The 25997-nt window shown below is 39.8% G+C and overlaps 4 protein-coding genes across 11 annotated transcripts; all 4 read right to left on the minus strand.

Moving 5' to 3' along the window:
* Positions 1-1824: 1824 nt before the first annotated feature.
* On the minus strand, positions 1825-7889 carry stmn2a (stathmin 2a). 2 transcript variants are annotated; one of them, XM_086038759.1, is made up of 5 exons: positions 7725-7889; positions 3727-3822; positions 3476-3648; positions 3203-3394; positions 1825-3051 (listed from the first exon to the last, which is right to left on the minus strand). In XM_086038759.1, the coding sequence occupies exons 1-5, from the start codon at positions 7741-7743 to the stop codon at positions 2992-2994; spliced, it is 540 nt and encodes a 179-aa protein (XP_085894885.1). In that variant the 5' UTR covers positions 7744-7889; the 3' UTR covers positions 1825-2991. The 2 variants fall into 2 exon arrangements, with proteins under 2 accessions (XP_085894885.1, XP_085894884.1); XM_086038758.1 differs by having other exon boundaries at positions 3476-3651.
* A 1458-nt stretch (positions 7890-9347) lies between these two features.
* On the minus strand, positions 9348-14160 carry upp1 (uridine phosphorylase 1). 4 transcript variants are annotated; one of them, XM_086038169.1, is made up of 8 exons: positions 14027-14160; positions 12811-12861; positions 12220-12331; positions 11987-12145; positions 11790-11904; positions 10870-11079; positions 10053-10199; positions 9349-9994 (listed from the first exon to the last, which is right to left on the minus strand). In XM_086038169.1, the coding sequence occupies exons 2-8, from the start codon at positions 12837-12839 to the stop codon at positions 9813-9815; spliced, it is 954 nt and encodes a 317-aa protein (XP_085894295.1). In that variant the 5' UTR covers positions 12840-12861; positions 14027-14160; the 3' UTR covers positions 9349-9812. The 4 variants fall into 4 exon arrangements, with proteins under 4 accessions (XP_085894296.1, XP_085894295.1, XP_085894298.1 ...); XM_086038172.1 differs by having other exon boundaries at positions 9351-9943; XM_086038171.1 differs by having other exon boundaries at positions 9365-9967.
* A 482-nt stretch (positions 14161-14642) lies between these two features.
* gra (granulito) lies at positions 14643-19488 on the minus strand. Of its 2 annotated transcripts, none has more exons than XM_086038272.1 (7): positions 19390-19488; positions 17590-17684; positions 17433-17491; positions 16545-16602; positions 16335-16441; positions 16193-16255; positions 14643-14978 (listed from the first exon to the last, which is right to left on the minus strand). In XM_086038272.1, exons 1-6 carry the CDS (start codon positions 19452-19454, stop codon positions 16226-16228), a joined length of 414 nt encoding a protein of 137 aa, XP_085894398.1. In that variant the 5' UTR covers positions 19455-19488; the 3' UTR covers positions 14643-14978; positions 16193-16225. The 2 variants fall into 2 exon arrangements, with proteins under 2 accessions (XP_085894398.1, XP_085894400.1); XM_086038274.1 differs by having other exon boundaries at positions 19361-19439.
* A 322-nt stretch (positions 19489-19810) lies between these two features.
* Positions 19811-25789, minus strand: rbm12bb (RNA binding motif protein 12Bb). Of its 3 annotated transcripts, none has more exons than XM_086039131.1 (2): positions 25637-25789; positions 19811-22049 (listed from the first exon to the last, which is right to left on the minus strand). In XM_086039131.1, the coding sequence occupies exon 2, from the start codon at positions 22025-22027 to the stop codon at positions 20186-20188; it is 1842 nt and encodes a 613-aa protein (XP_085895257.1). In that variant the 5' UTR covers positions 22028-22049; positions 25637-25789; the 3' UTR covers positions 19811-20185. The 3 variants fall into 3 exon arrangements, with proteins under 3 accessions (XP_085895257.1, XP_085895258.1, XP_085895259.1); XM_086039132.1 differs by lacking the exon at positions 25637-25789 and adding an exon at positions 25296-25617; XM_086039133.1 differs by lacking the exon at positions 25637-25789 and adding an exon at positions 25103-25285.
* Positions 25790-25997: the final 208 nt, after the last annotated feature.

The following is a 25997-nucleotide window of genomic DNA, read 5'->3' on the forward strand; positions in this document are numbered from 1 at the left end:
GCATTCTCATTAATATTGCATTTGTTGAATATGAGTTAAGCAGCAAAATCCACCCGTTTTTAGCCATCTCAGGGGGTGGCCATTTTGTCACTTCTGTCGCCTGAAAATGACATCACAGATGCTCAGGGCTCAGATAACGACCAATCATGGCTCAGCTTCAGAAAACATGTGAGTTGTGATTGGTCATTACCTGAGCCCTGAGCAACTGTGATGTCATTTTCAATGAACAGAAGTGACAAAATGGCCGCCCCTGGGATGGCTAAAAACGGGAGGATTAACTATTATTTCACAAACGCAATATTTATCGGAATGCCTTGTTTTAACTAGTGGTTCGGCATATAACAGATTCTTGAAAAAAATATGTTAAGGGGGACTTCCTCTTTAACACGTAGACAATTACACTGGTCAACACTGGTTTTTTCTGCACCGATTTCAAATCTGCCCTCGTTTTTTTCCCTAGCGCATCAGGTTGTCTTCAGCATCATCATATAAGATGTAATAAAGAAATATATTTAGTAATATTAATGAACTATGGGTTAGGTTCAGCAACAGGTGGAATTTTTTTCTGACATGTCATAGCTATAAATTACAACACATAGTAAAATCTATATCGCGCAAGCTTTTATAGGATAAACTTAAAGCTGAAATCAAGTCAAAAATGTTCCGTACAATATGTTCAACGCAATACCGTGAGTCAAACATGGTATTCTGGTTAATATTGTATTTGTGGAATACCAATTAAGCAGCAAAATCCACCTGTTTTTTATCCATCTCACGGGGGGGGCGGCCATTTTGCCACTTGCTCTTGATTGAAAATGACATCACAGTTGCTCAGGGCTCAGGTAACGACCAATCGGGGCTCAACTTGTGAATGTCACATGACCAAACTGAGAAAACAGGTCTTCAGTATCCAACAAAAACAAAGGAATCAACTTTTCCGTTCCGGTACTTTTGGCAGGGACTGTATACTGTACGCCATTCACACTTACACTCACACTTACGGACAATTTAGTCTTCAGTGAACCTGCTTGTTTTTAGAATATGGGAGGAAGCCGGACTACCGGGAGCCAAGATTCAAACCCCAATCCTCAGAACTGTGAGGCAGGCGTGCAAAACAGCATCTCAACATGCTGCCACCCAATTACAAACTTTCCAAATATAGTTCCACTTGTGTTACAAATTGGTTGCATTGTATTAAGAGAGTATCTGCCTGGGAAATTGTCAAATAAAGGGCAGACCCTGCTCATTCTCCACTTCAGAAACCCTCTCTATCATCAAATTGGGCTTTCCTTTTTCGTTTTAATGTCATGATGTCTCGTCATTTGTCAAACTGACCTTTTGCCCTCATTTGGGAAGTGGAGGCACCATCATAGTTCATTTAGTCAAGATAAATCCTTTAGTGCCTCCTGCTGGTGGCTTACTGCAATGAATTACTTGTCGCATTACTTGTGAATCACTTGTCTCACAGAATTCCTAACTGAATAAGATATAAATACATCAAGTGGTGACAAAGCCAAGCACTTCAAATGAAAAAATACTGTAGGTATGTTTAGGTTGGAAGGTTTAAAAAAAATGTTAGTATTCCTCTTTAGGAGTGCACATTACAGTTATATACAATTTGCGTTGTGATTATGAGAAGGCCGTTGAAAAAATGTTTCCCGTATAGGGGGACCACGGATACAAAAAGGTTGAAAATATGATAATATATAGTTGAGCATAAATCACTCTACCACAGAAAGTCATTCTGAGGATCATATTTGTTCTTTTATTCGGCAGTTGACACTCTCCTGTCTCTTAGCACAGAAACTCATGAGATGGTGCATGCCATGTTCACGGAACCCCAAATCTTTATTAAGCAAAGCTTTCACAGAGAAATTCATGAAGGACAGGGAGGAAAAACACAAGCAGCAGAAGTCGCAGGCAGATATCAGCGGTGCTGTATATTAAAAAGAGACTACTAGTTCGGTGTGCTGAATGTATACTATAGCATCCCGCATCCTAAATTCAAGGCCAACCACGCCTCATGTTGCGCTCCCATTCTCTCGCAGCCAAGCAAGCAAACACACCTTTTTTTGTTCACGTAATCAATATTACAGTCAGAGAATATTCTAGAGTAAAGATGCACGGTACCGATATGTCAGTCGACTCTGGTGAAAGACTCAATAAGGGAAGTGACCTTGAATCTGCATGTATAGAAACAGTTGCCGCCTTTTTTTGTGTGTGTAAAGACATTCTTAATCATAATAAAGCACCAATTAACCATCGGGCTCATTGCAAATGGACATTTTGTATTATACATTCCAAGCGTGCGTGAGGAAGATACAGGTGGCTTGTGTTTGTTTTGTCTGCTTTGTCTACGCTATTACCTCAGGTACACCTTACACCCTACATTCTTCACAAAGACACAAAAACATCATCATCATCGGGAATACATTGCAAACGTCAGTCTACATCCAACTCACAATTCACAAGAAAAGAGTGGTGGCATCCAACAAAAAAAAACATTGTACGGTGCAGTACACAGATCTCAATAGCTAGCTAGCTAGCTCACTAACTAGCTAACTAGATATAGATAGATAGATAGATAGATAGATAGATAGATGGATAGATAAATAGATAGATAGATAGATAGATAGATAGATAGTTAGATAGATAGATAGACAGATAGACAGATAGATAGATAGATAGATACGAGATAGACAAAACTAATATTTACAAATAAGACAGATCCCTCTCTGAAATCAATAAATCCTTGCAGCTCTCAAAGATGAGTGACACTGATGTTTGTCTTCATCCGTAATACTGAATTGACTGAAAGATTGCTGAGTGTTGTGATGTTGTGGTGAGGTCCTCCAAATGTTGGGCGCTCCACGTTTGCATGTCTGTTTGGGAGAGGGTCGGAGCAGGGTGAGGAAGGGGGAATGGATGGATGGATGGATGGATGGATGGATGGAGTGAAGGACGATGGAAGTCTGGACTTTTGTGCGGCGTTCACGCTGTCATCACTTCCCTCATCTCTTTGTTTCTGCGCACCAACGCTGCGTGTCTCTCCTATGAAACAGCATCACAACAGCTTAGTCATCACTACAGCATGCGGCAACCAGATGGTGCTACAGAGCCTATGTAGTTAGTTCCCAGATTATAAAAACACCCTGCGGTGACATTTTAGGATACACTGCCAAAGACGAGTAGTGCATCTCACCTTCTCCTGTAGACGCTCCAGCATGGCTGCCAGATGGGCGTCGCGGTTCTCCTTGATCTGCTCCATCTTAATTTGGAGCTTCTCCTCGGCCATCTTGCTGAAGTTGTTGTTCTCCTCCAAGGCCTTGAACAGCACGTCCCTCTCGTGCTCTCGCTTTTCGGCCAAAGCCCTCAGTACCTGTGTTTCTTGGTACTAAAAATAATCGAAAATTAACGAGTCATTCGTCGATGGCGACTCAAAATGACGTGTCTCCCGGAACGTCGAAAATGTCACCTTTCTTCGCTCTTCGGCAGCCTCCAGTTTCTTCTCAATGTCGTCCAAGGAGATGTCCCTCTTTGGGGGAGAAGCCAGGTTGTGGACTACATCTGATACTGGAGACAGGGGCTTGAGAATCACCTCAAACGCCTGCCCGGAGGCTCGCTTGTTTATCGGCTTCACCTCAATGTCTGCTGCCAATCACAATGGCTTTGTCATTATAAGAAGGGAGTGGGTGGGTGCGTGTCTCTTGAAAATGAGTCCCTTACCTCCTAACTCATTCAGGACCTTGTTGCGTGCTTCCGGGTAAAAGCAGGAGCAGATGAGCGAGAGGACGGAGAGTTCCTTCATCTTCTCCTTGTATGCTGCAGGAAGAACATCAACACATCATCCAGGTGAGTCATCATTACAGTAAAACAACAATGTCATGATCCCACAAAGCGTACAGTAAAAATCCGTAAGAGGCTTGTTAATAATTCATTGCATGTTATTATTCTTTTACGTAGATTGTTAAGCAAGCGTTTGGCTTTAATATGGGAGCATAATGGAAAGCCAGGCACTCACAAGTAGGGATGGGCGAGTGCAAATACCAGGTATTGGTATCGGGCCGATACCAGGCTTATTTTACGATATCGATACTCACGGCGACGGCCGATACCAATGGCTGAGAAAGCGCTTTTCTGAGTAAGATGGTTCCATGGAAATCCTCTCATTTGTTCATTAAGATTCAATTTCTGCAAGTATATGTATAGTATATTTACAAATCCTTAGTACTTTTCTCAAAAGTAAATATTTGTGTCACTGACTGAACTTATCACTGCCATCAGAACGACCTGTAAATGTAAATGATAGTCTTGTGCAGCACAGCATAGCACAAAGAAAAAATCAAATTAAAAAAAAGAAGAAATGTGAACATGAGACAATCTGACAATCTTGTTTGGGAAAATTGTACATGCAACTATACTGTAGGAATTGCAGTGTCTTTCATGCTACTTCCTTGCCACAAATTCTCATCCACATCACAAAAATGCTATTGTAGGAAACTGGTTGATTACTTGGAAAAAAAAAGTCTAATGGAAATGTACAGAAATATGCTTGACATATGACACTTGTTCAACCATTTTGCATGTAAACACTTCTACGATGAGCTAATGCCAAAATGTTGTCGGGTGTGTGACAATTAAAAAGAAACCCATTGTTATAGATTTTGATCAACATGATATATTCGATTGATAAAAGTTGGAACCTGCAGAGAATTGGACATAATCATTTTCATGGACGTTCAAAGCATTTGCAACTTGTTCAAAGAAATGAGAAACTGCTGTTTGCTGTGCGCAACTGACAATGATATGAAAATTGATCAAGTAAGATTTGAGAAATTCAATTCTGATCTGAGAAATGTACCAAAACAGAGAAAAATTGTAAATGCCTTTCACACATAAAATACTTCATTTCATTTAATTCAATGATTCTTGTGTACCACTATATACTTTTGTTGGATAGTGTCCTGTGAGATTTTTCTAACCAAAAATATGTAGTCAATATATATTGACGCAATAAACTTTGTGAAACGCCATAACGTATGTGATACCGGAGATCATTTGCATGAGTGTCCAAAATGGCTGCTACAAACTAAAATAGCCTACTTCCTGTTCAATTCCGGGTATGGGAGATTTTTCGTGTGTCCTCTTCAGATAGGCGTGTCCACCAAATTTTGTGTCGACCTGTGAAATTGTCCCTATGTGTGCCCTGACTAGCAACTAGTCCAGGGCGTAGACAACAAAACCATGATTGGTTAACGTGACCCTGAAGATGCTAGAAAATTGATGGATGGCTTCCAATAGAGTCTAAATATATTGTTCAATATCTCTCTGACAGTGTCAATCAAAACACAATGAAGGCAATTTTCTCCACATCTCTTGTATTGGATCCCATTATATCCGCTTGCAGTCGAGCAGTGGAGTGATAAGGAAGCTGACCGTGTGAGTTAAGTAATTTCAGTTCCTGCGTCGTGTGCACTATAATCTGATAGGCCAGTCTGTCTTCACCTGCTGCTTTTGGAAGGTTGTACAGTATGTGATGAGGTTGCTAAACACAAGTGCAGTTCTCACTGCAGGGCTGGCTGGCTTCCCTAACCTATGGCATCTACGTAATTTTCTTTTTTTTAATCCAGCTAGTTTGCATGTTGCACCTGTCCTGAAGCATGCCAAAGATTTACTTCCTTACTTACAGGCAACTAGAATGCACTATGTTTACATTCAAAATACATTGATCAACTTACTTTGACTAATTTTTTTAATCAGAGATGCAAGTACACTTTAGATTTTTTTTTGGTACTGATTCCGAATCTGCCCTTGTTTTTTTCCCAAGTACATTACAATAAGATAACAATCATATAATATGCAATGAAGTAATATATTTAGAAATATTAATAAATCAAGGGTTAGGTTCAGCAACAGGTGGAATTTCTTTCAGAAAAAAAAATTGTCTTGTGCAGGTTTTTATGGGTCATACTTAAAAACCAAAAATTAAATCATCTCAAAAACCTGATGTGTTAAGAAAAAAGTAAACACATTTTTAAAATCAGCATCAAATCTGTCCGCTGATAGTGTAGTTGTACACACGCCCGAGTTGTGTGCGGGCAGCGTGGGATCGATTCCCGCTCAGTGACAGTGTCTATGTGTGCCCTGCGACTGGCTGGCGACCAGTCCGGGGTGTAGTCTGCCTTCGCCCGTTGACGGCTGGGATAGGCTCCAGCAACTCCCCGCGACCCTGTATAGGATAAGCGGTTTGGAAATGAAAAATGGCATCAAATCTACATTTAGAGACACATACACCTATCGCTGATTAAAATTGGCTGTTGACCAGTGTTATTTAAGTTAGATAGAGCAAGGGTAGGGAACCTATATGGCCCAGGAGAGTATTTCATCCGGCTCGCCCACATATGCTCATAATACTAATACACATTCTTTGATTGCTACATCATGTTTTCCAGTAATATAGTAAGGCCCTCTGGAGAATTGTGGGGCGGGGGGGGGGGGGGACTGAATGGCCCCTGATCGGCAAAAAGATTGCCGATGATGTTTAGAGCATTTTAATGGAGTCAGCCAACTAATTATAAAAGGAAACAGGATGTGACACAAAAGACCCCTTTGGGGCGACCATCCCACGTATTGTGTTGTTGCCTATTGCTCCTTAAGCAAGTCACTTAACCCACCTGACTGCTGGAAATATGACCACATTATGACCACAAGTGGATTAAAAAAAAAAAGAATCGATAATAATGCTTAGTTTTGATTGACAGCCAGGTATTCATTTATCAAGGTAAATAACCTAATGTAAAAATTGAAAATTAGAACAGTCACACACCCACACTAATTAACTGTTAGATGTGTATCTCTTAAAACGGAAGTGGTTATAGCTGTAAGATAGGCCATCTTTCTATTGTGCAGGTGTCCATTCGATTAAACAAAAGCAAAACCTGATCTGAAGTATAAAAAAAAAAAAAAAAAAAAAAAAAGCTAAATAACGACGATTCATGTTCAAGTCAGTCCTTCCGAGCAGTTGAACATTGCTGCTACATGTTCAACTATGAAAACAACACACGTATGCGTAACAAAGGATGGTGCATCATTACACAGGCGTTATTAAAGGGAGTCATTTCCTTTCAAAAGTTAACATAATGATGGGTATTGGAGAGTATATATTTAAAAAAAGTTGAAAGTGTTCAAGATGGTAGCCTAGCAGTGGAAAAGTGATGACGCCCTCTCAGGCCTCAATGGTGGTTCAGCATCAGCATCTTGGGTGGGGTCCGTCTGCATTATGCTGCATATTGGGGCCGATGGAGTGATGAAGCGCGGGTAGCTCAGTGAAACACTTGCTAAATGCACTATTGTGAACATCTTAGACGAAAATTAAACGGTGACAAATGCATAATTACACATTTAATCTACACGGGCGTATACAATGGCTAATTGGTTCATGCTTGCGTTGCACGACTACGGAGCTGATATCATGCAATATCACCGCCATAGTCAAGAATAAAAATCCTTCACATGTTTAAATATCACCGTCTATGTTCACGCATCTTTTTCATATGATTCCAAAGTGGTGATTATTTGTTACATTACGCCGAATCATCGGCCGGTAGACGACACACACGCCGGGCCCATTAGAGATCCAACGAAATAAAGAAGCATGAATCACCAAACAATTCAGCGGTTTTTTTTTTTCCTCTTTAAACGTAATGGAGAGAGAAAAGGCTTACCGGTCGCTGTTTTGGCCATGGCTGCGGGGGTTTGTGCGGAGAGGATGTGTGTCTGCTGCTTCTATGCTGCTGTGCTGCGTTCAGGTGAACGACGAGAGTGCTCAACCAAGGCACTGTGAGTCAGCGGCAGTGGGCAGGGGCGGATCGGGTGGCTGCGATTAGGCGGGCGCATGTCCTCTGACGCACGCGCGCACGCGCACGCACACGCACACGCATAGTGCACAGGATGCACCCATTGAACCTATACAGTAGCTAAAGGCGACCATCCACAAAGAAATGATCACATATGTGTCAATAGATTCCTAAGGATAATTAAATAGAAAAAGAAAAGCCAAACGTTTTTGGCCATAACATTCGCAGTACACTTGCACAAAGTAGCCGAGGGGAACTACGTCAAATAGTCGGGCGTAGACCTTGCATCTCTAAAAGAATCCCCAAAAATTGAATGTTTTTTCATCCATTTACATTGCATCGTCAATGAGAGCAAACCATTTTCAACATTTTCTGATAAAATATCACAGACCAAATATGGTCTTAGATGGTTTTGGGTGACGTCAGCGATATGTGCCTCCCACTTTTTAAGAGAGGAAGTCAACCCAAACATAACCTTAACATTTATTTTTTTTTAGGAATATGCTGTATGCAGGTCCACTAATCAAAACAAGGCCTTCTAACTAATATTGCATTTATGGAATATGAGTTAGAGTGGAAGTCAACCCAAACATATTTTTTTTCAAGAATATGTTCTATGCAAATCCACTAGTTGCGACAAGGCAGTCTGATAAATATTGCATTTGTGGAATAAGAGTTAAGCAGCAATTTTTTTGCCATTTCTGGGGCGGCCATTTTGTCACTTCAGTTGACTGAAAATGACAACTGCTCAGGGCTCAGGTAACGACCAGTTACCTGTTTTCTGGACCTGAGCCGTGATTAGTCGTTGCCTGAGCCCTGAGCAGTTGTGATGTCATTTTCAATCAACAGAAGTGACAAAATCTAGCCTGAGATGGCTAAAAAGGGGTGGATTTAGCTGCTTAACTCATTCCACAAACGCAATATTAATCAGAATGACGTGTTTCAACTAGTGGGCCTGCTGGGAACATATTCTTGAAAAAAATGTGCTTGGGTTGATTTCCTCTTCAAGCAGCAAAATCCACCCGTTTTTAGCCATCTCAGGGAGCGGCCATTTTGTCACTTCTGTCGACTGAAAATGACAATAGTTGCTCAGGGCTGAGATAACAACAAATCATGGCTCAGCTCCGGAAAACAGATGAGTTATGCAATATATCATCTGCACATATTCATCCAAATGCTTCAGAACTCATTGGACGGCGCTTCGTAGAGCAGATGGACAATGGCCCAGCACATGCTGCAAAAGCAAGCAAAGAGTTCAAGGCAAAGAAATGGAATGTTATGCAATGGCCAAATCAATCACCTGACATGAAGCCGATTGAGCATGCATTTCACTTGCTCAAGGCAAAACTGATTTGGAAACTGCTTCAAGAACAAGCAGGGACTGAAGATAGTTGCAGTGGAGGGCTGGCAGAATATCACCAGGGATGTCCTAATATTTATGGACCTGATTGTATAGTCACGGGCTTGTACTTATGTGTTGCTACCACAAATAAGTTCTGCATTGCTTTTAGTTGATAATGAAATGTATTGTTTTATAACATTAATACTTAAATTGCAGTGGTGTAGAAATGCATTATTAGGTTACTTATTTGGCTACAGAGAAGTACAATCTCTTTAAACAGCAGTTCTTATTGAATTGATCGTATTAGTGTACTTAATGGTGCGGCTGGTGAGTTTCATTCTCTATAATACAGGATGCTACATTCGCTTTTTTTGCTTAACTACAGAGAATATAGGCATATGATTTATTAAAATGCTATATTACAGTAAACTAAAAATAAGGCGCTGTATAACAATAGCCTACTGAGAAAAAGTGTTGCTTCTCTTAAATGGAAAACAACCAGCACAAAAATAATTTCATCAAGTAAAATCTGCATTTATCTTTCAAGTTGAGACGTCCCAATTCACAGATAAGATTGCAAAATGGAGTCATAAACGCGTGGTCAAAAAAAGTGGTCATGTCTGAAGTGCTTTCAGTGCCTTGAGCTGCTTCTTAATGTAGTATCCCACGAGGATCTGAGGCCTCTGCTGGTAGCTGTGGAGGACGTCATGAGAGCTGGTCAGCTGGTCTCCCTTCAGACGGTCCACTAACGTAGTGCAAACCACGGCCGCTTTCATGTTACCAAACAAAAAAATGTCTGAAGGATACATTAAAATAGACGTCGCCCGTGAAATGTTGCTGATGTCGTTTCTCACCTCGCAGGCCGCTCAATTTGCACATGGCAGCAAAAACAGTCGACTCCATTTCGATATTGCAGACTCCTGCTTCTCTAGCTTTTGTCAAGTATTTGTGCTTGTCCTTCTCCGTGTACAAGCAGAATGCCCCGTCTAAACGGCCTTGACCTACGCAACACCACAAAATGCTTCTTATAGTGCATACACACACGGACGAAATTGTTGGTACCACTCTGTTAAGAAAAAAAAGCCACAGTTATCACATCCAGGGGGATTGGCTACAGTCCATGGATCTTGTATTTCTGAATAAAATGTGCAACCGCAGTCACAGGAACCTCAAGCTGCTTGGAGATGGTCTTATAGCCTTTACCGTAACGTGCTTGTCTATATAATTTTCTTTCTAATCTTCGGAGACAACTCTCTCCGTTGCTTCCCCTGGTCCATGTTCAGTGCGGTACACACCATGTCACCAAACAGCACAGTGACTACTTGACACCCTTTAAATAGGCCGACTGACAGATGACAAGTTTGAAGATGCCTGTGATGCTAATTAGAGGACACACCTTGGTTGAACGTGCCCCCGTGGTCAAATAATTATGTTGGCATTTTTGTCCATTTTTTTTTTTTTTTTAATAATTATGTTCAAACACATTTGAAATGCAGTGTCTAATTTTCACTGGTTAATTTTCATTAACTTTTCGTTTATCATTACTTTTGTCATATTCTATTTTTTTATGTGACAACTGTGGGGTTTTCTTTCATTAACAGAGCGATACCAACAATTTTGTCCGCAATTTACACACAATCAATACAAAACCAGACAATGAGTGTGGCAGACCTTCATAGAAATCCAGTGTGCACATGGTGTTGCCCATCACCGTGTTGAACTGGCCCAGCTCTTTGCTGCACTGAAGCAGCTCCTTGGCCAGGCTGTAGTCCAGGTTGGTGTCGCGGACGACCGACTCCCCCAAGATCAGCTGCTCAAATCTGGGCACGAATCTGGCGTCCACAGGCTGTTTGGTAACAACAACAGTACCAGGCTCAAGCCCTTGAAACCAAATGAGTTGTTCAAATTACTATAGTGAAATACATAAAACTTAAGCAGCAAGATGTGGCAAAATCAAGTTTGTTAATGAAGTTTGCTAAAAATCAACTAATGGCTACTCCAATGTAAGTTCTAGAAGAAGCAATGCACGTTTCTTCCAAGCTGCCCTCGAAACACACCAGCCACAAGCAGAAGTTTTATACAGAAGTACTGTATTATTTTTTACTGAACCAGACAAACATGGTGTGATTGTCAGGAAAGTAAGAGAAACCCACAGTGACTAAACATGACAATAAATAAAATGACAATAAAAGCGAGCGTGTTGATTTTTATGGGAGAGTTTACTGACAATGATTGATCATCTAATTACTGAATGTGGTCGAACATTTCAGCAACAGAGACTCTCTGCGCTTTGCTTTCTAGCCACAGTTACATTTGAAATGATAAATATAGTAAAGTACTATTGGAAAGCACAGTGTATACAGTATACTGTACAGTATCGGTACAGCTTGCCAGCGCTGCAGCTGACACTGGCCAGGCCTCGCCTAACGACTGTGCTACTGTTGACATATTTAAAGTGTAAGCGCTCCCTCTTGTGGCAATTAGATGAAGTCCTGGCAATGGGTTGTCAATTTAAAAAAAAGCCTATGCTGTATGTACAAAAATGTGCTGTACTGTTAACAAGACAAATACTGTATTAATGACAAGCTTACCTATACCACCTGATGTTCCAATGCGTATGATTGTAACATCTGTGCAACGTGCATGATGGAGGAGCTTTATTAGTTCATGCAACATTATTGATATGGACGGGATTCCAATTCCATGCTGCAAAATACAGCAAATCATATTAAAACACTTTTCACAAGATTCAACTTTTGAATATAATACTGTAGTTGGTTCTACTTACACTAACAGAGAGTACAGGACCAACTTTGTACATGGCATAGCGGTCTGTTCCAGCACAAATATTGGGGTAGTCTGATTTGGGGTCTTGCATTCCAAGCTCTGCAGCGATGTACTCAATGAATTCTTTCATTCGCCAAGTACTGCCCCCAACACACACAAACTGGAGAAAAAACAAACAGAAAGTATGAGTCAAATGTGCCCTTTTTTTAAAAAAAATATTGAAAGATTTCTTACTCTGACATCCCCAAACAGAGCAGGAAGGTTGTGGGTTCCTGTTCCCAGACCGAAGTGGTACAAGATGTCATCTTTCAGTCCACGGAGGTAAGGATTGTGTACAATTACAGGACTTGAAGGTGGGAATTAGGGAACAATTAGTTACTCCCTGACAAATTTGCACTATTTTCTGATTATATAACTACATAACCAGTGGAACAGGTCTATTACATGACTTTTAAAGATATGCATTTATCCATATATGTCTCTGAGCAACTAGTACTTATTAGGATTACAGGTGAGCTGGAGCCTTTCCCAATTGGGCAAGAGTTTACGGTTAATCGTTTTTTTTTTTTTTTTAAATAAAGTAGTTTGTTTTTGTTTGGATATTTTTTCAGTTAAATTAGAGTGGGTTTATTTGTTACTTTAGATTTGTCAAAAATGTTTCGTTTTGCCTTATTTTTTGAAATGTGGAGTACTTGTCGAGTACAGGATGAAAAGGTCAAGATTTTAACCTCTAAACCTAAGAACTGTGGGCAGATGTGCTAAACACAACATTGGAAGACAAATATGTGATTCGATAAAATAAAGTTTTGACTGGAAAGGGCTTACCTGCTCGCTTCCTTGTTCTTTGAGTCCATCCTCTGTGTCGGGCTAAATGAGCTAAATTACCCAAATCAAAACAAAACAATTATTTAAAATATAATATGAATCGCCTAGAACGTCGAGCCCTTTCAGAGCTGTGAGCAGCAAGAGATACTGAAATGATAAAAATACATTTTTAAGCCGTCGCCTGATGCGATTTTTGCTTTTGCCCATTCAAAACGGGGTAGTTAGGTAAAGGTAACATCAGATTGGCACATTCAAAGTTGTCGGTCCAATAACGAAATAACGCAGAATTATTAAAACACAAACACTGCTTCTGTCTAACCACAGTTATGTAGCCAACGAGCCACAAGCTGGTATGAGTTGATTTTTAGCACAACTGATTGTCATCGAAGCGAGAAATATACAATTGTTCCCTATGAAGGGCTGACGAGGTGACAGTGCCCAGGGACCGTCAACAAATAGCAATCGCCGACAAGAAAACAAACTATTTCAAATATAAAACGTCATTATTCATTGTCGTGTTTCTTCTTTAATTACTCACATAAAAGATCATCAGCTGGTTACAGTACAACCCTCATTTTGTGTACCCCCCACCCCAAAGAACAGATTTTAAAAGGAGAGTTTGTATCAATACTCAATAACTTCATGAGTGTTAATCATCGATGGGGACTTCCTGCTTATACTACAACTCTCATTTTGTGAAAAAACAATTTCATGTACTTTTCATAATTTTTTTAAATTTTGGGGTGTTATTACTGCTCAATAACTTCATGGGTGTACATAATTAATGAAAATTACATTAAATACTATTTTCACAAAATAGGAGTTGTAGTAGAAGCAAGTAGTCCCCATCAATGTGTGATGTGATTTTGGGGGCCCAATTATGTACACTCGTGAAGTTATTGAGCCATCCTTTGCGTTACAATGACGTTGCATTTCGGAGTTATTGAACGGACAACTCCGAATGTGCCAATCTGGTGCTAACTTTACCTAACTAAACGAGTTCACTTGAATGCACCGTGACCCCTGATGGTCAACTCGGAAAGTTGGAGAATATTCGCAACCCCTGACCTGACCTACTTTCAAAGTGGCTGCCCTCATGTTTACAGTCAACAATTAACCGTAATAGACCGGCTAGGCAAAACCAATTACGGGATTTTTTTGTGGTCACGTAGTAGATATCATTTATAGTTAATGGATATCACAACATAGACACTACCTGAAGTTTTGCGGCGAGTCACTTCGTCAGGCGTCGATCAGGCTAGTTTTATTTGCTCACTTTAGTCTGAATCCTCAAAGCTTAAAGCTTTGATGATAGCCGTTCGTCAACTTTTCTGAGCATGTCAATTTTGTTAACTTCTTTCATTTTTGCTTCTTTAGAGTTTCATCATCCCAAGACGATTTCAACTTTTATCAAGCCAAGATACTGTATACATACAGTACACATTACATTCACATTAGAAAAATCTCACGGAACATCACCAAACAAAAATTACACATTACCAGATAAAATGTGCCTAATATATATTTTTTAGCGCATCTTATTGACAAATGTACTTCTCAGTGTAATCTGAAAACAGGTGGAAACTTCTGCCAGTAGAAGAGCATTGAATTGTTCTTCCTGTCACTATAAATCACCAGCATAAGATAAACAAATACGTTATTTTTAGTGAGTAAGAATTTTGAATTTTATTCTAATATGTTCAGAGGTTGAAGTGGGCATGAGCACAGATGTGCACATATGCACATACATTTTGGTGACGACTGATCTTGGCTTTCGTGTATATATATATCACCCATATTTGTAGGCATCCATCTACAGTCTACGACACAAATATCACAAATGTTTTATTGAACATTCTAACAGAACACAGAGTGACAATAATATAACAAATATACAATAATACAATGAGACGCAAAGGAACATTCTTTGTTGGAAAGAAAATAAATAATAGGGTATGTAAACTATGAGAAATTACAACTAAAGTACATCACTCATGGTACATGGTGGAACATGCAACTAACTGCGTGAGTGTGTGGATTCAGTTCCCACTCAGTGATGATGTATATGGTTTTCTGTCTCTATTATGTGCCGTGACTGGCAACCAGTCCAGGGTGTAGTTGAACTTTCGCCGAAAATAGTCCGGGATAGGCTCCAGCACTCCGTGACCCTGATCAGGACAAATGGTAGTGAAAATGGATGAATAGATTGCCAAGGTCAAATATAAACACAATAAGGCATAGAAACAATCAGCTAAGCGGAGGTCAGTTAACAGTTCTTTTACAAGGTGTATTAGCGGGACATCACCTCTCAATTTATCTAAATCCTTTTAAATTATCTAAGTACGGTCTAAATTATACTACCACAATTTTGAGGATCAGAATGGATTTTGAGTATTGCTTTTTGCAAAAATGTGCCCATTAAAAGTGTCAAATGCAGAATAGAAAGGGGCACGTTTTTTTTTAAATGTCTTATATGGGAATCGTAGAGTAGCTCAGAGTACAGTTTGTATGTTTGTATTTAAATTCCTACCATCGTCAAAAGAGCTATCTGAGGATTTTTATTTTATTTTTTATTTTTTGCTTTTTGATAAATTACACGACCTTTCATTAGCGAGCAGAGTAATTAAAAGGTTGTCGGGGTGGGGGGGTTTACAACAGAGGTACATTCACCAAATGAAACTTTTGTAATGACTTGCTAATTACATTTCAATTACTTTCACAAAGATGACTCACAAACGTTTATACCCCTTTCAAACCGGTCCCTATACTTTTGTTATTGTCACTTATATTGCCATTATTACAAAACACTGAGAGATGCTGATGATATTTTGAGATTTGCACTGGTATTTAGAGACTGAAGTTGTAACCTAATAACATTTGGCCAAAACATGAGATTGATGGATGGATAGCGTCTTCATACATTTAATCTTGCAGTTGGATTATACTGTATGTGGGAAATAAAATAAAACTTGCAGTCCAATCTCTGCCCTCTCTCAAAAATTTTGAGATGATGGTGCTTAGTTTTCAAATCGACGACAAATCTATTTCTTTATATAGCACCTAATGCTTCTGAAAATTAAAAATAGTCTGGAATTACCCTTGTATTTGTGATTTGTCTTCAAGGAAGAAAACTGTATCACTGTTTTCAACACAATCCATTAGTGCAGATTGACTGATTGAAATTATTTCAAACGTGAACAACAACTACTGTTGTTGCTTTCAACAGTGAACTCAAAGATCGAACCACGATCAAAGTTTGCACACTTAAAAACATCAGTCGGCGTTAGCACAAAACCTTCAAGATTCTGCTAGGAATTTTTTTTTTTTAAATAATGCCATAAAAGCCTACTAGAACATTGAAGAACGTGACCAAAAAACTCACAATTCTTCCTTTTTTCCATTATTCCAGCTGGTTTCAATTGTCCCTCAAGAAACTGGGATTTCTCTGTTGACACAATATCAACAAACACATATTGTATCCAGACAGCATGGTTATAAGTGACAATTTTGTCACGTGGGCTTACTGCATTCGGTAAGACTATGGGGTGGTCTGGTAAAAACTCCGGCCTCTTCTTGGCTGCAGGACAACTCGCAAGACCAATTAAAAAATCTCGAGAGTAGGACAGTCTCTCTGTAAAGACATATTGGAAAGTAATAACAAAAAAAACAACAACAACAACAAAAAACGTCTAGCCCTTTTAAGACGAGGCTGCCCCAAATATTATAGCTGTTACCTTTTTTCTGGTCTTGGAGGTTGACGAGCTTGAGGAATTGCTCAACTGTAATATTTGTCTGCGAAATACATAAGATTATTCAACCATGTTTCATTAAATCTAAACCTCAAAACTAAAATGTAAAAAAGTAAGCTGTCAAGAATTTGTCACTTGAAAAATATGCAAAGGCATATTTATAACTGAATCACAAAAACATGGCTTGGTTGTCGAGGTGGAAGTGGATTGCAGAGAAGAAGTGGATTGAAGAGAGGAAAAAGGGGCAATTATAGGAGAGTGTGTGGATATTTTGAATGCTGTTGGCAATTAGCGATTTTTGCCCCATTAGCGCCAGAGACTCTCCACACTTTGCTTTCCAGCCACAGGTAGATTTGAAATTAAATTCAGTATTATTGTAAACACAAATATATACTGAATAGTGGATAGGCCTGCTGTGTCATGCCTTGTCTGCAGTACACGCAGCTGGGCTTTTTAAAAACCAAATATTTCCCCCTCTCCGTGTGGAAAAACAATTCCATCCATACTGCCTCGTTTGTATAAAAAAAAAACTCATTAAAACAAAACCGCATGAGTGAATTTTTCAGTGCATTAACAAGCACATCAAGTAGAAAGTCTCAAGTCTTTTTGAATATGATGCTACAAGTTTGGCACACATTTTTTTGGGCAGATTTGTCCGTTCCTCTTTGCAGCACCTTTCAAGCTCCATCAGGTTGGATGGAGAGTGTCAGTGCACAGACATTTTCACAATGCCTATACTGTTAATAGTCTTATAATGTGAAGTTTAAAGTTGGAATGGGTTATTTCTTGTTTTATTATTATTATTATTTATAGGCGAACAAATCTTAGGTCGACCGCGTTGCAGTGGATTACCCTCTCCTGATCATTTCTTACCTTTTCATCCACAATGTCAATCAATGCCTGTGGACACGAAGCAGCATTGACTGTGGGTTCTAAACGAACAAATAGAATATACATTAGAAGGAGTGGGTGATGAACTCAACATGAAAAAATACACGCGCCCCAAGTCCTTGACTGATGTGTGTATTACCAGTTTTACTACCAATGTCAACAGGGAGGCGGCGGCGCAGGGGTCTTGCAGGCTCCAGGTGCTTCTGGAGAGTTCGTCGCCTCGTTATCTCCATTCTGATGTCAGTGAGGTTCAAATTTGCTTTTACACTTGTTCAAAAATAGTTTATCTGGCATTTCTCAGTACCGTTGTGCATGTGGTATGTTCTAAAGAGGGGTTTAGTTGCATCTATTGCACACCATTATCTATTATTAGATTCATAAACACATTCATATATCCATATCCGCAGATTGCTGTGATCTGGGGCCGATCCCAAATGACTTTGGGCAAAAGGCCGGGTAAACCATAGGTGAGTCACCAGAAAATCGCGAGGACTTCAAATAGTACTCAACATTAATGAGTACCCACCCTTTGAAAAGTAAGCTTGGGTTTATACAAGTTGTTTTTTTTTCCAGATAATGGTTTTTTATCCATGTTAAAGAGAAAATTATCTTGCCTTGTTGACAGTTGCAGTAGGTAAGATAAGTTTCCCTTTACAAAGAAAAAAACTGCAAAAAAATATATATTCAACCCCATTTTAAAAAGGAGACAAGATGAATGCCATAATGCAAAGAAAGTTATGCTTTTTGTCCATTTGTCAACGCCAGAATATTAGCAGAATATTGACGAGTGGACTCTTCTCTGGATGCATTATTGTGAACGAGAATAGTTTGATTTAATTAAGCTGGGCTCATCTCTCATTTATTGATACTTCTGGCATGAATTTGATGATTCACTTTCTGTGGGTGCACATTGAAAAATCTAATTTGCAGTCATGGTAGTAGACATTTATGTGGGAGTAGTTTGATATGAAATATTGATTGTGAAGCTAACAAGGTTCTCTACCCGTGAGGTGATATTAGTGTTGAGAAGAGCCTCCATGCTGCACAAAAAGATCGACGTTTTTTAAACAATGTAGACTTTTAAACACGTGTTCATATTGATACCAATCGGGCAAGCCTATTGATATTTGTATTTTGAAATGACACTACGTTATTATTGCTTATTGTATAAGTTTAACGGATGCCTACCATGTTTAGTGGTTTTTTCTTGGACTAATGTATTTGCACATGCAGCCGCGATCGATGCTAACGCTTGACTTTCAATTCAACTTGAAAAACAGGCATCGTTGCATACAAAGTGCTGTACATTTGGTAAAGTGTTACCAAACAAAATGTACGTTTAGTCAGTTTTCGGTCTATTTCACGATTTCAGCTTGCTAGTGTGAGTTAATTACAATCATCGAGAATTGTTCAACGATGCTTAAACGTACCAGAAATAATTTTATCAAAAAGTTGACCTCACAATTCTAATTTACGCAGGGTGAAATTGTTCTTAGCAGCCACGTTAGCAACTCGGTCGCCACGTTAAATGGGATGCAACATTTTTTGTAGGGCGCTTTTCTACTATAGTTTACTCTTTTGCGTTTAGAGGTACCATGAAATGTGCAAGATGTCAACGGATTTTCACGTGTTGACAGCCTTTATAAAAGCGACTGTTCTTGTGCAAAGTGCGTTTCCACGGACGAAGACTAGCTTAAGCTTTCAAAAGTTAAGTGTTTACTTACGAACGTGTTTTCGCAATATTTGTCACATTTTTAACGATTACCGTACAACTACAAAGTTTGGCTTAATTGATGGTGTTGCTTTGCACTTCAAATAGTTTGGAGCAATTTTTTTGAATAAAATGCATGTGTAAAACCTTTATCAGATGTCTTTGTCGCGGGGACACATTAACTTATTTCTGTACTTACACTTTATGAATATGAATGTCATAATTCACCTGCAGTTGGATTTCAGTCGCTCCTCCGCGTGTTTAGTAGACAGTCTCGTCACTTCCCAAGTCATAAAGCTAGTAAAATAAATCCCGTCAAATCCGGTACAATATCAAAATAAAAGCGAGTAAGATTTCAGAGTAAAACAAGTGTCAACTCAAGATTTGCTCTATATATCAAAATAGCTAATGTGTATTTGATGTAATTCAAGCTTCTGTCTTAATTCAGAATTCAACACCCGCAAAAAAATCAAATTTCAAATTATTAGTTGGGTGAGGGGTGGCACAGTGGGGACTGGTTAGCACGTCCGCCTCACAGTTCAGAGGTCGTGGGTTCGATCCCGGCTACGGCCTCCTTGTGTGGAGTTTTCATGTTCTTCCCCGTGCCTGTGTGGGTTTTCGGGAACTCCAGGCAAAGGACACTCAAAAGTTTGCATGTTTACAAAAATTTATTTTTTTAAAAAGTCAGGGGAGAACATATGAATGAAAAGCACTGTATTTTTTTATAACCGTACAGCGCTAGATGAACTGTATCAAGCACATACAGTTAAAAGCATATAAGGACTTCCCCTGGATGCAGTCAAATGTTGTGTAAGATAAAAATGTAATTGCAAATGCACATCAATGTCTAAAGCTCTGTTCAAATGAACAATAAACAGCCTTTACTAATTACCAAAAAATAAAACAAAGGGGGGAAAAAAAATTACATCAGTAAATGACAAAACTCACCCGCCCACCACCCAAAAAATACAATTTCCCTCAAACTGAGTGTCACATTTGAGGTGTTCAAATCCCAGAGTCACCTTCAACCTAACAGTAGTTGAATCTTTCGAGCACCTATTGGCCTCCCATTGAGTTCCTCCACTGCTATAACTGCTTCCTGCCGAGTCTCAAATACCACCGTTGCGGTACCTTTAAATGCTCCACTCCTGTCGTACTGCAATGAGATGGATCCCGGGATAATACGATATCCGTGGCAAAAATCATAGATTTCTTCTACTTTTATTTGGAATGGTAAATTAATTAGCTTTACACACGTGGGCTCGGTAAAATTCTGCCTCGGTGGACCACCACTGCTACGAGCACCGTTGTCTCTGTCAGAGTCGCCATAAGACCTATAGCCTCCGTGGCTTTGAGGCCCCGTGTTCATTGACATATTCCCAGGATGAGGGCCCCTGAAGTCAGAGTACTCGCTGTCGCCAGCCCCCTGGTACTCGGTGAATCTTCGTTGTGGCCCGGCGATCAACTCCCGCATCTGAGCACGTGTAATGTATTTGAGAGCAAGCTTTGAGCCAAGAAACCTTTGTCCGTCGAGAGAGAGGGCCCTCATGGCTGTTGACTCGGAATGGAAGAGAACCAAAGCCCTGCCAGTCCCCACACCTGTGTTGTCACGCAGCAAGTGCACGTCATCTTCCGAGAGATTCATCCCAAAGAAGAAGTCCATGACCTCCACTTTACGCACGTCCAATGGCAGATTTTGCACAAGCACGCACTTCTCAGGGTCAGAGTGATCCATGGGGTTGAACGGAGCCCTCTCGTTACTCCTTCGGGAGTTTCCAGAAGGCCCGACATCCATTTTCTGAGAATCCATGATGGCTATCATTTTTTCTCTTGAGATTGGCCGGATATGAATCAATCGATTGAAAAAGGGTTTCGTCTCCTGCTCTGTTGCCTCGCGGTACTCTCGCAGAGTCTTGAAGAGCACAAATGCAGACCTACTTTTGCGGTCGTCAAAATTTATGAACAGGATCTGGTCATCATCGAGTCGCGCGTGGTGAAAAAGTCTTTTTATGTCCTCGATTTCCACTGCAAAGGAGAGATTTTCCACCATAACACAGTACTCCTCACTGGACGAGGACCCCCTCTGGCCTAGAGGTGACTGCGACCTCATATGGTGTTGGAAATTCTTTTGACCATGTGAAGGCGATCCACGTCTGTCAAACTGGTCGCCTCCTGAGTTTGCCCTCACGGCTTGCCTTTCAGTTGAGCGACGCCAGTCGTATTCTGACGTCGGACAAATCTCCACATACCGATAACCGATGTATCCCCTATCCCTCTTCAAGGCTTCCGATACTTCTGCAACACTTGAAAATCTCACGAGACCCATCCCGTTGTTTTTTCCGGATGCGTTTTTCAACAGGACAATGTCAACGATACGTAAACCATTGAAAAATTCTGAAATCTCTCTTTCGGACACACTGAATGGCAGTCCTTTGAGAAAAACACACGGGGAGTCTTCCTTTGAGTTTGAGGGTCTCTTTTGGCGTGGTGGAGGACTGATGTCTGCTCTACTTGCCAACCTCTTGTTGGTGTCGGTTTCCACAGATCTTCGGTTGTGCCTTGTGTTGTCTTCAACACTTCTCTTTTGCTCCTTCTCCGCATTGATGGCACTTTGCTCAAATACACTCTGCATCTCCGCTTTGCTACTGAGCAGCAAAGTCACGGACCCCCCCCTAATTTGCCCACCGGAGCGCGTCATGGCTCTTCTCGCATCTTCATCAGAAGCAAAAATAATGAAAGCTTCCTCCTGCTCGCCTCCAATTATGTGTACACCACCGTCTGGAATTTTGAGTCCAGTGAAGAATTTGCGAATATCCTGAGAACCAGCAGTGATCCTCAATCCCTGTAAACGGATGACGACTGCCATACTGAAGCAGAAACAACAGCACCTGCAGACAGAAGGGTATAGAATAACATTATTCCCATCAGAGCTTCTGAGCTCTACACTCACCGCCATTCCAAAATGTCACTCGCCACATAACCTGATAAGCAACTTCATTTAAGACAAAAAAAAAGGATTGAAGCACAAAGCTCAATATGGCGACACTAAGCACAACAAAACTAGAGTACTGCAGTGGACAACTGACCATCACAAGATTAGCTCCCAAGTATCGATCCTTTTTTTTTAAGCACCTTCATTCACAAAGAAACTATTGAAATATTGTTCCAACCAACGTGCCAAACTGCACAGATCACCTAACAAAAATGCCCAGCATGTAAAAAAACAAACAAAAAAAATAATGTGAAAAAAGATTTGATTCAGGCAAAGATCCTTGGTTACATCAATGCCGCTGCCCACTTTTGACTCCATTTTGTGCCATGCAACACTTTAACTCTTATTAAAAAACAAACAAACTGACAATTGAAATTGACAGATCAGAAAACGCATAAAGATAAATTGGTTAGGATTATGTTACTGGTTTATTCCAGAACATATGAGGAAATGGGTAAAAATTTTGATAATTGATTTCCAGATGTCTCATTTCCACTCAAACCAAAGACAATCAGTCTGCTAAAATGGAGGGTGAGAGAAATCGGGGAATATTTACAGTTGAGAGGCCGAATGCTGAAGATTTGGGCAATTTAAAATTAAACAATGTCTCAAAAATATATAGCTGTATTCATTTTTCTATTAATTAATGCACCTCTACTCACGAGTTTAATTCATTCCATAACCATGCTTGTAACTCAAATCACTGATAACTCAAAGTCATCTTTTCCTCATTGAAATGAATGGAAACGGCATGAATATATTTTTGTGTTACAGCCATAGCCTGAGAAAGCTATTTGGCAATGTGTGACGGGTGCACCAGGGTCACTCGTATCTCAAAGCACCACTGAAAGTCAAAAATATACACAACATAAACCAATAAATTCTCACCATTGCCTATGGCACAATTTACATTAACAGGCTGAGAAACTAATCAACATTTCTAACAATCACACCATTGCTATGCCCAAATATGTAACTTCTAAACAGAATTTTCGCAATAACCTGTTTGGTGAAGAAACCTCAATAAAATTCAAGTCCTTAGAAACAGCCTTAAAAAAGCAACCATTTCCCCAAAATCCTCCCATCCACAGAGATGTCAGTCATAACCATCACTGGTACAAACCTTTATCAAACCAAGAATGAAGACCCACCCAGAAGCTGTCCATCGCACTACCGACATTTTTTTCCAGAGTCTACAACAGCTGTCTTTCGAGAAACCAACATTTCTCCATCATTCATTCCGACGTGAAAAGCACAATTGGAAAACCATCCCAAAAAGTTCACCACTTCGAGCCCAATTTAAGAGCGTTTTAATCAACACAGATAAACAACTTCAGTCCTGCAAATCCAATTCACACAAAACGTATTTACAGCTTTGTATATATTTTCCAATACTTGCCTACTTGCAAATACTTTAGATTTTAAAACAAACTACACACCAAATGACAAAACTGCATTCCATCCCATTATCAACAGTTGAGTCCTACACTACAAAATTAAATTCCAGTCGTGACCGATCACAATTAAGCACCGCAGGTACCCTCCCTTTTGTTCACCAACATAGTCACGCACAAAAGAGGGTATTAAAGGTCACAGTAGAATGTGTCCATCCTTCACTTGGGACAACCAGTGATACACTACATACGGAATTCTTCAACAATTGTAATACAGTACCAAGCAATACAGACCAATAAGTAATTATGCTTCGTATGAGTGAATCCCAACCACTATGTGCCACAAGAGATCATTAGGTGCGTTGTAGGATTAGGGCTCAATTTTGAAAAATATTCTTAAATTCTTTTATTCCAAGGTCCTCTTCCCATGTATTTTTAACACACACAACCAATAAATTAATCTGAATTACTATTAACATCAGATTCATTTAATTATGCATGAATGGTTTGGTCTTATAGGTTAGGCTAATGCTAAAATAAAGCTAAATAAAAAAAATGTAATAAGACAGTTTCTCTAATTCAATTAGAATTTTGAACTTATCAAATGCTTTGATTTGCAGTCTTTTAAGCGTTTACAACTACAACTTCACAAAATTCTACCACACAAGTGTGGTGTCAAATCATTAATCAGATCATAACAATAACGCAACCAAACCTGTGGCTTTATCACTTCAAATGTTCATGTTTCATGATGCAATATGTAACGTGTGGACTGCACTTCTTATGCACTAATCTTAACTACACACTACACATATAAAAAATAGATTGAAAAAAATATAAGCCTACTGACTAAAATTAAAGTTCGTTTTTTAGGGGGTGGATTTGCAGCCTTTTTCATTTGAAAATTGCTTTCCACAACATTGCGTTGTGGAATTCAATTTGATAAATTTTTCAGACGTGTGCAGGATATTTTCCAGTTTCACTTTAAATTGGAAGTCATGTCAAAAATGTTCATGACAAAAATATGTTCTCGGTAGCTCCACTAGTGTAAACACAGTATTCTGATTAATATTGCGTTTACGGAACATGAATTAAGTAGCATGACCGCCCATTTTTATCTATCTCAGGGGCAGCCATTTTGCACTTGTTGTCGACTGAAATAGATATCACAGTTACTCAGATAATGACCAATCACGGCTCAGCTTGTGAACGCCATATTACCAAACTTAACGTGATTGTTTGTTACCTGAGCCCCCAGGCAATTGCAATGTCAATTCCAAGTCGATAGCACATGGCAAAATGGCCGCCCACTGAATTTATTAAATCGGGTGTATTTTGTTGCTTAAATCAGATTGCATAAACGCAACATTAATCAGAATACCACGTTTAAACGAGTGGTGCCGCTTATTTTAGTAAAAGAACAATTTGGACTTGACTCTCGCTTTAAGACCGCACTCAGTGTGCCTTTCTCCAAAACGCCCAGATTTCATACACTGTGTGAGTAAATTGAGACTCACTATGTGGTTTTTTTTTTTACATTTTGTAGAATACATACCTTTACTCCAAAGGTTGGGAAACACTGCAGATACACATCACTGAGACACCACGCAATTGTATTCAAGGACAAAAGGATAGTATATACCGGTAATATAAATTATGAGCTTTGAACAACAATCTGGGGCAAACGACTAGCTTTCCTTAACGGACCTTTAATAAAACCCCACAACCACGCTTTGAACCAGTCTCACCCTGTAAGTTACTGCAAGCCAAGTTGACGTCAATTCCACCAGTCCTTTTCCGCCATTACAAACGTGACCCACTGTGACCACCCACCAACGATCAAACGACACACAACCAGAAAGCAATGTGCTTTAGCCAATACCCATCCATCCATCCCATATGTCGAAGACATCACATGAGCGAGCCCAACGCTGAATTGTTGCTTGATTGTCCGACAAAACGAATTAGCTAAATGCTAACAAACGTTAGCTACAAGCCCACCGAGGCCTCTCGCAGTAATTCCTCCAGATCCAAGCAATGCGTTCAATATGACAATGAAATACCCACATTGACCAACAACACAACTTACACAAGCGACAAGACGACTCTTGTGCAAGTATTCGGAACAATGCTAACAATGTTTAGCACAGCTTCAATTCGCCTGTTCCTTCGCAGCAGCAGTTGCCCGTCTTCTTCGGCCAGAAGAAAAAAAACACCAACTCCAAACAAGTGTACAAGGCGCCACCCGCTGGCCGCGAGGCACAGCATGCATGCATCCAGTATCGTTAGTCTTTTCAGGACACCTTCAAAGGTATCTTTTGCGTTTGTTTACACAGGGCTTTTACTTTAAAAGGGTGTGAGTATCTTAAAAAACATATCCACAACAGTATACGCCATACAACAGCCGTGCCAACAATATTTATCATTTACATACTCAAGGCACGCAAGAG

Source organism: Filicampus tigris, chromosome 8 (genome assembly GCF_054856515.1).
Source record: "Filicampus tigris isolate MCC_2025a chromosome 8, RoL_Ftig_1.0, whole genome shotgun sequence".
NCBI classification, from domain to species: Eukaryota; Metazoa; Chordata; class Actinopteri; order Syngnathiformes; family Syngnathidae; genus Filicampus; species Filicampus tigris.

Coding starts and splice junctions, on each gene's coding strand:
- stmn2a (XM_086038758.1), bottom strand. Junction 3,395..3,475: donor CTGCCGAAGAGCGAAGAAAG/GTGACATTTTCG, acceptor GATTATTTTTAG/TACCAAGAAACACAGGTACT. Junction 3,052..3,202: donor TGGAGCGTCTACAGGAGAAG/GTGAGATGCACT, acceptor GCTGTTTCATAG/GAGAGACACGCAGCGTTGGT.
- upp1 (XM_086038170.1), bottom strand. CDS start 12,839: ATGGACTCAAAGAACAAGGAAGCGAGCAG. Junction 12,146..12,219: donor CTCTGTTTGGGGATGTCAGA/GTAAGAAATCTT, acceptor TTTTTTCTCCAG/TTTGTGTGTGTTGGGGGCAG. Junction 9,995..10,052: donor CAAATTGAGCGGCCTGCGAG/GTGAGAAACGAC, acceptor TGTATCCTTCAG/ACATTTTTTTGTTTGGTAAC.
- gra (XM_086038272.1), bottom strand. CDS start 19,454: ATGACTTGGGAAGTGACGAGACTGTCTACTAAACACGCGGAGGAGCGA. Junction 17,492..17,589: donor TGACATTGGTAGTAAAACTG/GTAATACACACA, acceptor TTGTTCGTTTAG/AACCCACAGTCAATGCTGCT. Junction 16,442..16,544: donor CCTCCAAGACCAGAAAAAAG/GTAACAGCTATA, acceptor ATGTCTTTACAG/AGAGACTGTCCTACTCTCGA.
- rbm12bb (XM_086039131.1), bottom strand. CDS start 22,027: ATGGCAGTCGTCATCCGTTTACAGGGATTGAGGATCACTGCTGGTTCT.